We start from the raw sequence: 14989 nt of genomic DNA on the forward strand, positions 1-14989 counted from the left end.
ACTGTAGAATGCGTCTGTATGCACTGGAGGCAAACGAGATCTGGAGAGGTAGAACTAGGGGCAGAGGATTATGGGTAAGGGAGGAGCTCGAGCCTGGAAGCGATCGGATCTGTAACCTATCAGTGAAGCAGAATGAGAGGGACAACATCAGATCAAATTGATCAACATTATGCACATCGAGTCACTACTATGCACACTCAGAGTTAATCATGGTGCATGCAAAAAAAAAAAAAAAAAAAAAAAAAAACACAAAGAAAGCAGTATTTTTTGCATGGGTGCAACCCCCCCTGCACCCCTCCCATGTGGGGAGATTTTCCAACACCCTCAGCTAATTATATATTCTAACTCTGAGAACTGCACAATCCCCAGGGAAAAGGGTATATTCCACTACCCTGGGATGGTCGATCTTGCACGTCTGTCGACCATCTGTTTAATTGACCAAATTGTGTTGATTAAACAAATGTCAACTAAAGTATCATTCAACAAAGTTACCAAGATCCAAATATATGTATATATATATATACACACACACACACACACACACACACACACACACACATATGTATGTGTATAAATAGGTTTAGTTTTCATCATCGAAGTCCATGTGATTAAAATACAACTGATCAAAGCTTGAGTAATTGAAAGAAGTAAAACTAACTTTCAAACCTTTTGTTAAAGCTTTACTTTTTCAGGGGACTTTATATCCTATGATCCAGCATGGGGGGTGACACCCACAACCCCCCCAAAACATATATATACAGACAGAGATACAGACACATATACTGGCATACTTAAAAAAAATCTAAATAGCATAATATCAGCACCAAAAATAGTGTCATCAAAATTATCTAAACAGAAAATACCCATAAAATCAAAGGTATACTAGGGAAGGGTTTATGTCCTTTTCTCACTGTTATGTAACCTCATAGTAGGTATATATGTATGCAGGCTAGACTGTTGATATTCTGAGTTTAGATGTTTTTGCTGTTTATTTTTTTATATATATAGTCATTATCTAATGGAAATTATGAATATTTACCAGCAACTACTCTGCACGTGTGCAGATCCATTACTTCAAGCAAGCAATTTGTTAGACAAGGTTTCTCTATACATGGCGTAATGTATTTGCATATGTTCATAGGTTCATAGGTTCATACTAGGCTATCTGCCCGAGGGCATTTATAAGCCTAGCCCATAGATTTGTGGCTTAAGCCACCCCTTTTGTATGGGGAACTATACCCATTATTTTGCTGTGCCTCTGTCTAGCAGTGACACTGAGGTAATCCCTGGAGTATATCTGCGATCTCCCATTCATTGGTCAAGATTTCTCTTGAACAAGGCCAGCGAGGTGCTCTGCCTCACATATACCGGGATTTTGTTCCACAGCATAGGGAGTCTTTGGGTGATGAATCTATCCCTCCAGCACGTCCTATTAATAGCCGTGTCGAGGTTTAAGTCTCCCGCCCTTGTGGCTCTGACGGATCTAGATTTTTTGAGGTGAAGCATATTCATCAACTCTGGATTTGACATGGCCTTGTATGTCAGGCAAAGGTCACCTCTGAGCAAGCGGTAAGTGACTGAATAGAGCTGGAGTTCTTTCAGTCGGGCAGCATAGGACAGATTTTTGAGACCCTTTATCCTTTTGGTGAGGAACTTTTGTGGACTCTCTAGCTGCTGCAAGTGTCGGGTCAGATACATTCCGAATGGGGCATTGTACTCAATCATTGGTCTGATGAGTGATGAGTATAGGGAGACTATGACCTCCCTTGATCTAGATGTGAATCCCTTCATGATGAGGTGGGCAATGTAGAAGGTCTTCCTAACTACTTTAGCTACATGGGTGTCGAATGACAGGCTACTGTCAACCTGGGTCCCCAGGTCCCTGATAACTTCTTCTGTGCTCAGAGGATTACCACCTATATGGTAGCTAGGGGTAACCTTGTTTTTTCCGAAGGGTATGACTATGCATTTTTTGGCATTTAACTTTAGGCCATGGCTCTGGCACCAGTCATCCGTTTCTGTGAGACCCTTCTGAAGGATATCTGTGTCAGATGTGTTTTCGACTACGGCGCCCAGTTTGCAGTCATCTGCAAACTTTGTCAGCCATAACCCTCCTGTGTTTGCTTGTACTTCGGAAAAGTAGATGCCAAACAAGAGTGGGCCCAGGACTGAGCCCTGTGGGACACCACTTGTGACAGGCTTTGAGTCTGACATGGCGCCAGCAACTCTGACCCTGTGGGTTCTGTCACTCAGCCAGTTTGCAATCCATCTTGTGATGTATGGGTTAACATTTAAGTTGATGAGTTTTTCAATGATACCCGAGTGGGGTATTGTATCGAAGGCCTTCACCAGATCGAGGTAGGCCGTATGGACTGCCTTTCCCTCATCAATGGCTTTGGTGACTGTTTCGAAAAAGTCAACCAAGTTTAAAAGGCATGATCTGCCTTTGACAAAGCCAAACTGGGTTGGATCCAAAGTCTGCAAATTCCCTAAGTCTTTATTTATGAGGTCCATTATGATCCTCTCCATAGCTTTGCAGATAAGGCTTGTCAAGCTAATGGGCCGGTAATTTCCAGGGTCTGTGGAGGCACCGCCTTTGTGAAGTGGGACCACAGTCGCAGTGCGCCACTCCTGGGCACGTATCCAGAGGTGAGACTATGATTAAACAGCTGTCCTAGCTGTGGGTTTAATTCCTCGTTGAGTTAGTGGAGCACACAGCCTGGGACACCATCAGGTTCCATGGATGCTGTGTTTTTGCTTTGGAGAGAGCAGTTCTCACTTGGGCGTTTGAGATGTTTGGGGGCTGCAACCATTTGGTATAGATATCTCTCCTTTTGGGGAGTTTGCACTGAACCTGTCAGCCAGTATGTTGGCAATGTCTGTAGGATCAGTAATCTTCACATCATTTTGAACTAGTTCTGAGCATATCTGGGAGTTTCCTCCCAGGTTTCTAACATAGCTAAAGAAGGCCTTATGATTGTCCTTTGAGTCTTTAGCTATTTTTCTCTCAAAATTTGCTTTGGATGATTTTATGAGAGCTCTTAGTTTTTTACTTATAGCGATCAAGGGTGTCTTACCTTTTAAGGATTTTGCTCTATCTTGTAGTAGCTTCCTCCTTTTGTTGTAGAGTTTGTTTATGGCTGGGGTCCACCAGACTGGACGCTTGCCCTTGGTACAAAGAGTCTTTGTTTTGCTTGGGATTGCCTTATCCATGCAGTGCTGCAGGTGCTGGTAGAAGGCATTTGTAAGTGATTCAGCGGCTTGAGTACTGTTTTCCGCCGGCTCGGGGGCCTTAAAGGAGACCACACTAGTCTTTAGAAGTGTGAAGTCGGCTTTCGAGAAGTTTTTTACTGTGGTCTTTTTTATTTCAGGTGGGGGTGGGATGAGGACCTCCAGCAAGATTAGTTTGTGATCTGATCTCACCAGTGAGGGGTATACTTCCGGTGTTGAACATTGTGCTCCCATGTTCGTGATGATGACATCAAGTATGTTTTCTCCTCTTGTGGGGATGGTGACTAGTTGTTCCATGGCATTTGAGTTTATGAATTCCAGGAACTTTTGGGCTAGGGTGTTTGGGCTTGAGTAGTGTTCCCAGTCTATATTAGGGTAATTGAAGTCACCTAGTATGATGGTGTTTGGAGATACATTTATCCCTCCAGTGTTTTCAGGAAAGCCATGTGAGGTTCCTGAGTTTGTGAGGGTGGCCTGTAACATGCTACAATTTGCAGAGCAGTCTTGCCTATGGTTAATTGCAACTGGATGGTCTCCGATGCATCGTGCGTTGCCACCAGTCTTGAGGTGTGGGTGTCCTTGATGAATATGGATACCCCTCCTTTCTTGGTATTGTCCGGATTTTGGGGCCGGAATGCATGGTATGAGGTAAAACCTGTTAGTGCTGGGGTGCTCTCAGGAGCCTTGAACCAGGTTTCTGTCACAGCACAGACATCGATGTTCTCCATACTGAGAAGGGCCTCGAGTGCGTGCATTTTGAGATTTAGACTTCTGGCATTGAGCAGCATTACCCTTAGTTTTTTCCTTTTTTGTGTTCTAGGGTGGTAGGTTTAGAATTTGAGCCTTGCCTAAAAAGGCACTATGGAGGTGGCAAGAGCCTTTGCCAATATCCGGAATCCCAGGGGTGACAGGTGCAAGCCGTCCCTTGCGAAGCAGCGTGGCTTGTCCAGCATGTCATCCCAGGCAGACAGACATTGGATCCCCTTTGAATGACACCAGAGTTTAAGCCAATTGTTAAAGCTGATCATCTTATCTCTGTATTGTGGCATCATTATTGGTGAAGGTAGGATACTGCTCAAGGTCAGGGTCATACCTGCCTGGGCTACATAATCAGAGAGCTCCTCAATGTCTCTTTTCATGTAGTCCAAGGAGGTACGTCTCAGGTCGTTTACACCAGCGTGGACAATGACTGAGTCGTATTTGTACCTGCTGTTGAGAGACCTGAGTGCTTGCGTTATGTGGAGGATTCTAGCGCCCGACAGGCAGCTTACTGTAACTCTCTCCTTACTCAGTCTGGTGAGCGGGACGTCAGTGTGTCTGACTATGGAGTCACCAATGACTAGTGTGTCTGGCATTGTGTTTGGCCTTAAGGGCTGTGGCTGTTTGACACTCTGACTGTGAGGTCTATGTGTTGCAGGTGTTGTGTTCTGAGGTGGTGGTTGTTTGGGTGTCTGCTTTGGTGGCCTCTGCTGTTTTGGTAGATTTCTGATCAGAGCCTCCGAGTATGTCTTTGTGTGTTTATGTGTATGATTTGAGGTTGTGATGGTACTATGTGAGACTGGGTCTATAGTGTGTGTGGTAAGCTTCTCCTCCTGTCTGGTCTTGCCAGTCCTAAGTTGAGAGAGCTCAGCCTCCAATGTGAATCACATCCATTACAACCAAACCTGCACAAACTGAGGGAGAAGGGAGCAGTGTTGTACCCTTAAACCACAAAGGCTACATTTTGGGAGGGTTTTCAGATGTCAGCAGGATTCAGGAAATTGAATTCAGAAAAAAATCTTCGGCAAAATTTCTCTGTGTAAAATAGTGCTCCTTGTCTAGTTGCTGAACTTATAAACTGATTTTCTCTGTTAACCCAAAGGCAAGCTAAAAAGTTACAGCTGTGTGGTACATCTCAACAGTACATCTCTTACATTGGATCATTCCTGTATTTTGAAACAAAGTGGAATCCCTTACCTGCTGCCTCTGATAAGCTGAGAACATTTTTTCAAAATCTTCCAAATCCAGTACCTTGAAAGCATTTGTGTCATCAATTTCATTCCAGATGGTACTATTGATCTTACTCTGGAACAGAAGAAATGGACACACGTGATGAGACTATGACATGACCACCTGGCTTAGGGAACATGTAGGGTATTCTGAGAAACATAAAAACAATGTCATACAATCTGCACCATTACTGAAACATGGTTTAAAGATCCAAAATGCAGAACACAAAATCCACTTTATACCTCCTTTCACCAACACAGATCTGATGAAATATCTAAAGTGTTTGAAAAAGAACCTCTAAAGGCCAGAGTCCAAGACAACTCAGGAGTAGAAATAGCCCATACAAGTTTAGTTTTAATTGTATGGAACTGAATATTATAGTAATCTGCTATGCACCATGTCCCCTGCACAGCATATAGATTTCCAAACTAAATACCATGATATAAAAAAATCAAAAAGAAAAAAATAAGAAATTCCATCCTTATGGGGAACTTTAACTTCCTAAAAACTGCCTGGCTTAATTATTCAGTGATAAAGAAATAAGCCCAACTATTAACTAACTAGGCTAAACAATTTGAACAAATAATGCTAAATCCAACTAGAAATGACAGTGTATTAGTTATAACACTTGTATACTTAGGCTCTGTCTCTTCCCCACTCATGATTACATCCTCTGTAATTAACACAAATAATATCATCACTTTAAATATAAGACTAAAATCAAACTTGCCCTGGAATTCTAACAAACTTTCTAAGCTTGCAAATTGGCTAACGCAGGTTAGTTAACTGACACAACTGAGAGAATCTCAAAATTCAGAGACAAGGTAAAACTGCACAAAATAATTTATAAGCAGCAAATTACCATGTCAGTGAATCAGTGTTTGCATTTGTCTGTGCATGTGTGTGTGCAGCTCTTCCTTCCATTCAATTTATGTTTTTCAACTGCAAATTCATCAGTGAACTTTGGTCAACAAATACACAGATAATTCGCAGTTATTGCAACACCACCAACAATAGGGACACAGATGTTTAATTTTTTCCCCCACTGTTGAGCAAGTTTGGCATCGAGTTAGTATCTCTCTCTCTGTATACATCTATAGATAGATAGATAGATATAGGTTCATAGGTAATTACTAGGCTATCAGCCCTGGGGCCTATATAAGCCTAGCCAAAAAGGTTCCCTGGCTTTCGCCACCCAAGAAAATTATTTTCATGTGCCCCTGTCGAGCAGTGCTGCAGAAGTGATCCCCAGGGTGAATTTTCTATTTCCCATCCAGTCGTCATGATTTTTCTTAAAGAGAGCCAATGAGGAGCTTTGCTTGACATGAATGGGTAGTTTGTTCCAGAGTATGGGAAGTCTCTGGGACAGGAATCTATCCCTGCAGCATGTTCTGTTTATTGTGGTGACAAGGTTTAGGTCCAAGGAGCATGTGGTACAGAGAGATTGGGATTTCTTTAAGTTTAGCATGTCCAACAGCTCTGGGTTTGACATAGCTTTGCATGTTAGGCAGAGATCGCCTCTGAGTAGGCAATATGCAATGGAGTAGAGCTGGAGTTTTTTGAGATGGTCTGCGTACGGCATCTGTTTGAGGGCGGTAATCCTCTTAGTGAGGTATTTCTGTGGCCTTTCCAATTGTTGTAGGTGTCCTGTGAGATACATACCAAATGGGGCATTGTACTCTATAATGGGTCTGATGAGGGATGAGTAGAGAGGAACAATGACCTCCTTTTTTCTAAAGGAGAACCCTTTTGTGATGAGGTGCACCATGTAGAAGGATTTCCTGACTACTGTGGCGATGTGGTTATCAAAGGAGAGACTACTGTCCACCTGTGTCCCGAGGTCTCTTATCACACTTTCAGTGTTTAGTGAGCTACCACCTATGTGGTAGTTCATGGGTTCTGAGTTTTTCCCAAGGGGATGACAATGCACTACTTGGCATTGAGCTTGAGGCCATGACTTTGACACCACGCATCTGTCTCCTTGAGGCCCTTTTGTTGAATGTCTACATCATTAGGTGATTCTATTATGGCTCCCAGTTTGCAGTCATCTGCGAACTTTGTTAGCCAAAGACCTTCTGTGTTGGCCTGCAGTTCAGAGAAGTAGATGCCGAACAGGAGAGGACCCAGGACCGAACGCTGTGGTACTCTACTCGTCACTGGTCTGAAGTCGTACTTGGAGTTGGATACCTTTACTGTGTGGGTTCTGTCAGTGAGCCAATTGTCCACCCATCTTGTGACATATGGATTTATGCCCAGTTTAGTGAGTTTTTCTATAATTCAGAATGGGGGATGGTATCGAAAGCCTCGGCGAGGTCAAGATAGGCTGTGTGCACTACCTTGCCCTCGTCTAGGCTCTGGTGACTACTTCAAAGAAGTCAATCAGGTTTAGTAGACATGATCTACCTTTTACAAACCCAAACTGAGTGGGATCCAGGGTTTGGAGGTTACCTATGTCTTTGTTTATAAGCTCCAAGATGATACATTCCATGGCCTTGCAGACCAGGCTCATCAGGCTAATGGGGGGGTAGTTTCCGAGTTCTGTGGTGGCACCCCCTTTGTGGAGTGGGACAACCGTCGCTGTGCGTCATTCAGTAGGCACATAGCCTGAGGAGAAGCTATGACTGAACATGGTACTTAGGTGGGGTGCCAGTTTGTTCTGTAGTTCGTGCAGTACGCAGCCTGGGATGTTGTTTGGTCCCATGGATGCTGTGTTCTTGGCTTTGGAGAGTGCGGTCTTTACTTGTTCATTCGTGATTACAGGGCCTTTGCATTATTCCGGTATTAAGATGGGCCCTTTGGAGGGTGAGAGGGGGGTAAAGTTAGCACTGAACCTATTTGCCAGGATGTTGGCAATATCGGTTGGTTCTGTATATTTAGTGCCATTGTGCTGTAGCTCAGAGCAGATCTGAGTGTTGCCATTGAGATTCTTGACATAGCTGTAGAATGCTTTGTGGTTGTCTTTGGAATCAGTGGTGATTTTATTTTCATAACTGGCTTTGGAAGATTTTGAGAGAGATCTCAGCCTCTTGCTGAGGCTGACCAGGGAGTTCCTCTAATCCTGGGATTTTACTCTTTTTTGCCACAGCTTCTTCCTTCTGTTGTAGAGTTTGTTTATGGCAGGGGACCACCAGATTGGCTTCCTTTTTTTGGAGGATAGCATCTTGGTTCTGTTGGGGATGGCATGATCCATGCACACGTGTATGCGGTTATACAGTGCATTTGTGTAAGATTCAGCAGTCGTACCTCCATTTTCCGTCTGCATGGGTGTCGTGAAGTTTGCCATTTCTGTCTTAAGAAACATGAAGTTGGTTTTGGAGTAGTTTTTGACGGTGGTTTCCTTAATGGGTGATGGGTGTGGGATATGGATGTCTAGGGTGATTAGCTTGTGGCCCAATCTGACCAGTGAAGAGTTGACCTCTGGCATGGGACATCGGTTACCCATACTGGTAATGGCCAGGTGCAGGATATTGCTGCCCCTGGTGGGGGTGTGGACAAGCTGATCCAAGGCGTTGGAATTTATGAATTCCAGAAAACGTTGAGCGAATGAGATGGTACATGAGTAGTTTTTCCAGATGATGGTGGGGTAGTTGAAATGGCCCATAATTAAGGTATTGGGTTGTAACGTAATATTTTCCAGTATCTTAGGAAATGAAGAGTGGGAATCCTGGGGCATGGTAGGGGATCTGTAACAAGCTACAACCTGGATTTTAGTCTTGCCCAGTGTTAGTTGCACTTGGATAATTTCAGATGCATTATGTTGAGCAACTAGCCTGGAGGTGTGGATCCTTAATGAATATGGATATGCCTCTGCCTTTAGTGTTTTGGTCCAAGTTAGGTGGCCGAAAAGTGTGGTATGAATTATAGCCTGGTAATGCAGGGGTACTCTCTGGAGCCTTGAACCAGGTCTCTGTCACTGCACAGATGTCGATGTTCTCCATTTTATGGAGTGCCTCGAGTGAGTGCATTTGGAGGTTTAGACTTCTAGCACTGAGTAGCATTACCCTCAGAGTTTGCTTGCTTGTACCTGTTACGGTGGTGAATTTGGCATTTGAACCTTGCCTAAAAAAGGCACTATAGGGGTGGCAAGAGCCTTAGCCAGTATCCAGAATCCCAGGGGCAACAGGTGCAGGCCATCTCCGGCAAAGCATCATGGTCTGTCAATCATGTCGTCATAGGCAGACAGATACTGGATCCCCTTAGAATGATACCAGAAGCTTAGCCAATTGTTGAAGTCAATTATTTTGTCCTTGTACTGTGGTATCACTCTGGGCGATGGCAGGATGCTACTCAGGGCTAGGGTTATACATACACACATATATACAGGTACACACAGTCACACACACACACATACATGCATAGCAATGTCTTTCAGTTTCTCCAATTAGGGGTTGCCACAGCGGATCACTGGTCCGCAGATTGAGTGACAGTGGAGTTTTTTTTTTACTTTATCGAGTTGCCAGCCCACCTCCCAACCTACACACACACACACACACACACACACACACACACACCTGCATGTCTTTAGAACTCACTCGATCGCAGGGAGGACACACAGACTCCGCACAGAAGGTACTCCAGGCGAGAATCAAACCGAAGAACCTCTTCCTGTGAGGCAATAATACTAACCGCTGCACCACAGCGGCTGACACAAACACACACACACAGACACACACAGACACACACATATATATATATATATACACACACACACACATACATTCATACACAGAGAGAGAAAAAGAGATATACAAAAATAAAATTAGTTGGTATCCCACGAAGTTTCAGAAAACCCATTATGCCACCTATACTGGGTCAAAAACAAACCAAAAAGAAACTTCACAGTGTGGGCAGTGTGAATTTCACTCCTTGAATTATGTGAAGAAATGAACTGTAAAATACGTACTACAAAATAATAAAATAGAAAATAGTAGGTAGTCCACAATTGAGTTAAAAATGGAATATCCTTTATTTAAACACACAAACAAGCGGTCCTAGTTGAGTATAATGAAAAGCATGAAAAACATTCACTATTTATACATAATTAAGTTATTTGGAGCAAGGGAGTGGTTACATAGTGTGGTTCTGTTAAGAGCAATAAAAGCATTCCCCTTCCCACTTAACACCATAGTGTAAACTGAGACTGTGCTACCTTAGAACTGAAAGCAAACAACTAGAGACAAATTAAAATATATAATATAAGAAGCTTATAAGGCTAACCTACTGATACAAACTTTATTAATTAAGAAACTAACTCAGTAACAAAATGACTAACTACTTAACTAACACAAAGACATTTATCAGAATAAATATTAATATTTATAAACTGAAACACTTTTCACAAAGATCACTTTCATACCAAAAAATACGTCATTAGGTTTGTATGTTAAAACGTATCATATTATTAATGAACATGTGCATAAATCTATTTACAAGTGAACACCTACACAGGCTGAAAACCACAGCTATAACTGTTAAGGTGGAAGTAAAAAATGTTAAAAATAAAGCATTAAGGACCTGGGGATCTACAGGCAAAGCTCCAAAGTGTGGGGTGCAGGGGGGCTTGCCCCTCTGCAAATGCCCCCCTGCACTATTTTTGTATTTGTAGTAAAAGTCAGTAGTGTAGGGTTTGATATACCAGTGATCAGCCGAAGGAGACTCAGTGATAGTGTCACATCTATATATACAGATATACCTAGCTATATCTATAGCTATCTATCTAAATAGATAGACAAATGTGGATATATATATATTTATATATATTCATGTGTTTACACACACACACACAGTTATTTCACGCAAGGTGATCTACAGAATTGTCAACTCCCATTTAAATGAGTGAAATTTATAAGTTCACATTTTATCGAAGCGCTCAAATAAATACACAGAAGCACTGAAACTGCAGATTCAGATCTGCCCCCCCCCCCCGATCCCATGTCTAACCCATTTCAGTGATTTGATGAAATAGGAATCAATGCCTGTCTCTCGATCAAATGGGAGTAAGTCATACTGGACATCAAGTATCTGACACATAGACACACACACACACGCGTAATTTGTACAATACAGTGTAGCCAAGTAAATCAGCATCATACCACTTAACCTCAACAAGAAATATGGACAAAGCCAAAATAATGGGGGTCAAAGGTCCAAAAATAGGGACAATTTTTAAATATTGCTCTTTCAAACATAGCACATTAATAGAATAACAGGTTTTGCATTAGCATGAATTGTATGAAGAGTCTGAAGTCTGAAACTCAAATAAGTCATTATTTTCTGACTTCAATCTTTAACGATTTGCAAGGATTTGTCAGAAAACCACAATTGTATGAAAAATGGACCAAAAATATGAGGCAAAAGTCTGGACAATCTGTGAAAATCCGTGCAGTTGAGAGGTATGATCAGCTTGATTTTTGTGGGATCGACAGAAATGGTATAGTCAGAGAAAGCCAACACAGACCCCAGTTTCTTTTGAAAATGGAACTGTGCGACTTTGTTAAAACAAATTATTGTCTTTTAATTCTTTTTAGCTTTTTTGAAGAGCTAACAGTAAGCACCTGAAGACAAGCTAGTGTGCATATTTTTGTTCTAAGACGTTTGACACTCTTTAACATAAGGGAATAATTGACAAACTACTAGCATCCATATGTAATTCAGTGGGTTAAGCACTAATTAAGCAAAAGGAGGATACAAGTCACAGCGTGGGGATATTCTTCTATCCTGACAGTAGTTATCAGTGCTATCCCACAGAGCTCTGTACTGGTGCCACTTCTTTTTTGGACTACATTTCCCTGAAATAAAAGTAAGAAACTGATTACGGAAAACCAAATATGCGGAGAACTACTCTGTGGATAGCATAACTACTTTGATAGAAAATGCCAAAATTCCCCACGATGGCCTAAAAATATACCTGGTGCAGTAGTAATGACCTCACCTTTAATGTTAGTAAATATAACATCACGTGAGTCTGCAAAATTAACACACATTGTTGTTATAAAATTAATGGTGAAATTATAAAAACATCATCTGAACATCTACAAACAGCAGTACATAAGTTAAACTCTGACCTGTGTATATCTATGAAAGTCAGAAAGACACTTTCTGTAGCCTACCTAATTCTATAGGGTGAGTCCAGTCAGTCCAGTGAAATCACTGTACCACCTTATACTTCACTGATCTGACCCACTATTGAGAACAATGACATGCTGTGTAGCCTCCAAACAAGCCAAAAAAAAAACTTCATTCCTTACTAGAAAAATAATATATATGGGATGGTAACCTAAAACTATGTAGGAGCTTTGGAGATATTCTGGTTCTTATAGGTTACTAAAAGGTTACCTCCAAATGCTCTACAAGACAAAGTTTGACACAGGTTTATTTAAAAGGCTATGCCTGTAACACTTCCAGCATGCTTCTATCGGGTCCTGAGTACCACAGATAGCACCAGTGTTGCTATTAAGACACTACCTAGTTCAAAGGAACAGAGCTACATGAATAAGAAGGACTACCACTGCCCAATATGACAGCTGACCTGTAATGCCCAGGGCACTGTCTACGATATGCCTGTGTGCCAGCCAGCTATTTAACAGGATTCTCACATTTGGCACACATCCAACCTATACCTACAGTTCTTGCAAGAGGACTTCCTAAAGGGTTATCTGGTTGGTAGGTACAAGCATATATGTAGACAGAATGGCAGAAAACATGCTGGGATCATGGCAGATATGATGTGGCATCTTGAGTGCTGCAGGCAATGCTGGATGATCCCATGAGTAATAGATTATAATGACCACTATTCCAAACTCACAGACAATGGCAGAACTGACATACAACATTGCTAATGTCAAAACAAAAATACTGCAGAAAGAGACTATGGACTTCTGGAAAGCAGATTCCACTGTTTAGACACATCCAGTAGAACACTATAACATATGGAGATATACAGCAAAATATTTGTAGTGTGTACCATACTAAACAACATGGTCCTGTGTAACCAGGTAGTACAGGCCAAGTCTACACCTCAACTGTCCAGATTTTCGTAGAATGCCCAGATGTTAGGCTCATATTTTTGTTCTGTTCCTAATAAAATCTGTGGTTTTCTGGCAAATCACTGGGATGATCTGAGGACTGACGTTACTAAATAATGACATACATTTGAGTTTCGGACTTCAAATCCTTCAGAAAATGTATGTTAAAACAAATCCTGTTACTCTAGCAACTTTCTAAGTTTATAAGAGCAATATTTAAAATGTGTCCCTATTTTTGGGCCTTTGTCCCTCCATTTTGTCTGGCTTTGTCCAAATTTCTTGCACTAAGGGGTTGACAGGTACGGCAAGAGCACCATACCAAGAAACCAAGAAAGGTCATAATTAATGCAGCAGCAGTATCAGGGCAGGGAGGAGATACAGGTGAAGACAATGGGGGAGATGAGCCACAGTTAAGGCAGCAACAGGTACAATACCCTGCAGCAGTGGTGTGGGCCATGACAGGGAAAACAGAAAATAACATTATGCATGCTGTAACATTCAGCTAATCACCGTCTGACCACACTGTACAACAGATATCAACAAACAAGACAGGGCTGGGGAGGACACTGTCTTGCCCACCTACAGAAGTGGTGGAGACACAGTGGCAGCTGACTGTAATACTACAATATAGGATTGAGCCACAGGAGGTAAATGCAGTAGCCATGTACTATGGAAGATTGCTGGGTGTTAGGAATCACATCCTCCAGTGATGAGTTGAGTTACCACCACATGATTGTTGCTAGTGTGCATTGTGCCACATAACTGTATCCATTCTGTGGGACAGATGAGATGAATTATCCCATGGGTACAACCCAATGAATACCTCCACCCATGATCAAGATAACAGGACATGTGCCAGTATGTAAACTAATGACTGGATGAAGGTCATAAAGTGTAACATAGATGCACCTATAAAGACATACTTCAATACCAATGATCTCCTTAGCAGTATCATCTCGTGCCATGATATTCCAGGTCATTGCTGTTGGTGCATGTATTTGTGAATGTCAAGGAGCACATATACCAGATACTCAGTGGTGTATCATTTTTTTGCACCTGGATTAACGACCGCACATCTGTTGGTTGATTCTATTCTCAGTATTACATGCATATCACAGAGCTGTGGATCTGAGAATATAGCAATGCCCGTCATGTGCATTAACAGATACATTATTTTGGGAAGATTAGTGGATGAAGGATGAAAAAGCCACGGTGGTACAGCGGTAGCGTTGTTGCCTCACAGTAAGAGGTTCTCCTGTTCGATTCACGGCTAGAGTGCCTTCTGTGTGGAGTCTGCATGTCCTCCCCGCAGTTGAGTGGCCTCCGAAAGACACGCATGAATGGGCGTGCCTTCGCTGAAGGCTGGGCGTCAGGCTGGCAACTCGGCACCATAAAAAAATCTACTGCCAATCATTAGTGGAACGGAGTTCTGCTGTGGCGACCCCTAACCGGGAAAAGCCGAAAAGACAAACAACAAATAAAGTGGATGAAGGGTGAGGATCCACCATGCCCCCTTACACTTCTTAAACATCTAGTTCCTCGCAATAACTCAACCATTCAAGTGTACTGAGGTTACAAAAAGCATACCAATGAGTTGTGCAATACTGCATAAGGCACACAGCTTTATGAAGGCCAGGAGGTCTTCCAATAGGCAGCATAATTAGCTCATTCCAAGACTCACAACAAGGCTGCTGAATCACAGCATTCCAGCACTCACACTCCATAGAGTTTCTGTAGCACACTGT

At 42.3% G+C, this 14989-nt stretch overlaps 1 protein-coding gene across 3 annotated transcripts in view; it reads right to left on the reverse strand.

Annotated features, from left to right (window-relative positions):
• The window catches only part of DAAM2 (dishevelled associated activator of morphogenesis 2), a 3932565-nt gene that overhangs the window by 1132361 nt on the left and 2785215 nt on the right, over positions 1-14989 (reverse strand). For all 3 annotated transcript variants that reach the window (XM_044084849.1, XM_044084851.1, XM_044084855.1), the window contains exon 15: positions 5188-5295. In XM_044084849.1, coding sequence (XP_043940784.1) covers positions 5188-5295 — 108 coding nt within the window. The remainder of the gene's footprint in view (positions 1-5187; positions 5296-14989) is intronic.

Source organism: Protopterus annectens, chromosome 1.part1 (assembly GCF_019279795.1).
Source record: "Protopterus annectens isolate FY-2018-M chromosome 1.part1, PAN1.0, whole genome shotgun sequence".
NCBI lineage: Eukaryota > Metazoa > Chordata > Ceratodontiformes > Protopteridae > Protopterus > Protopterus annectens.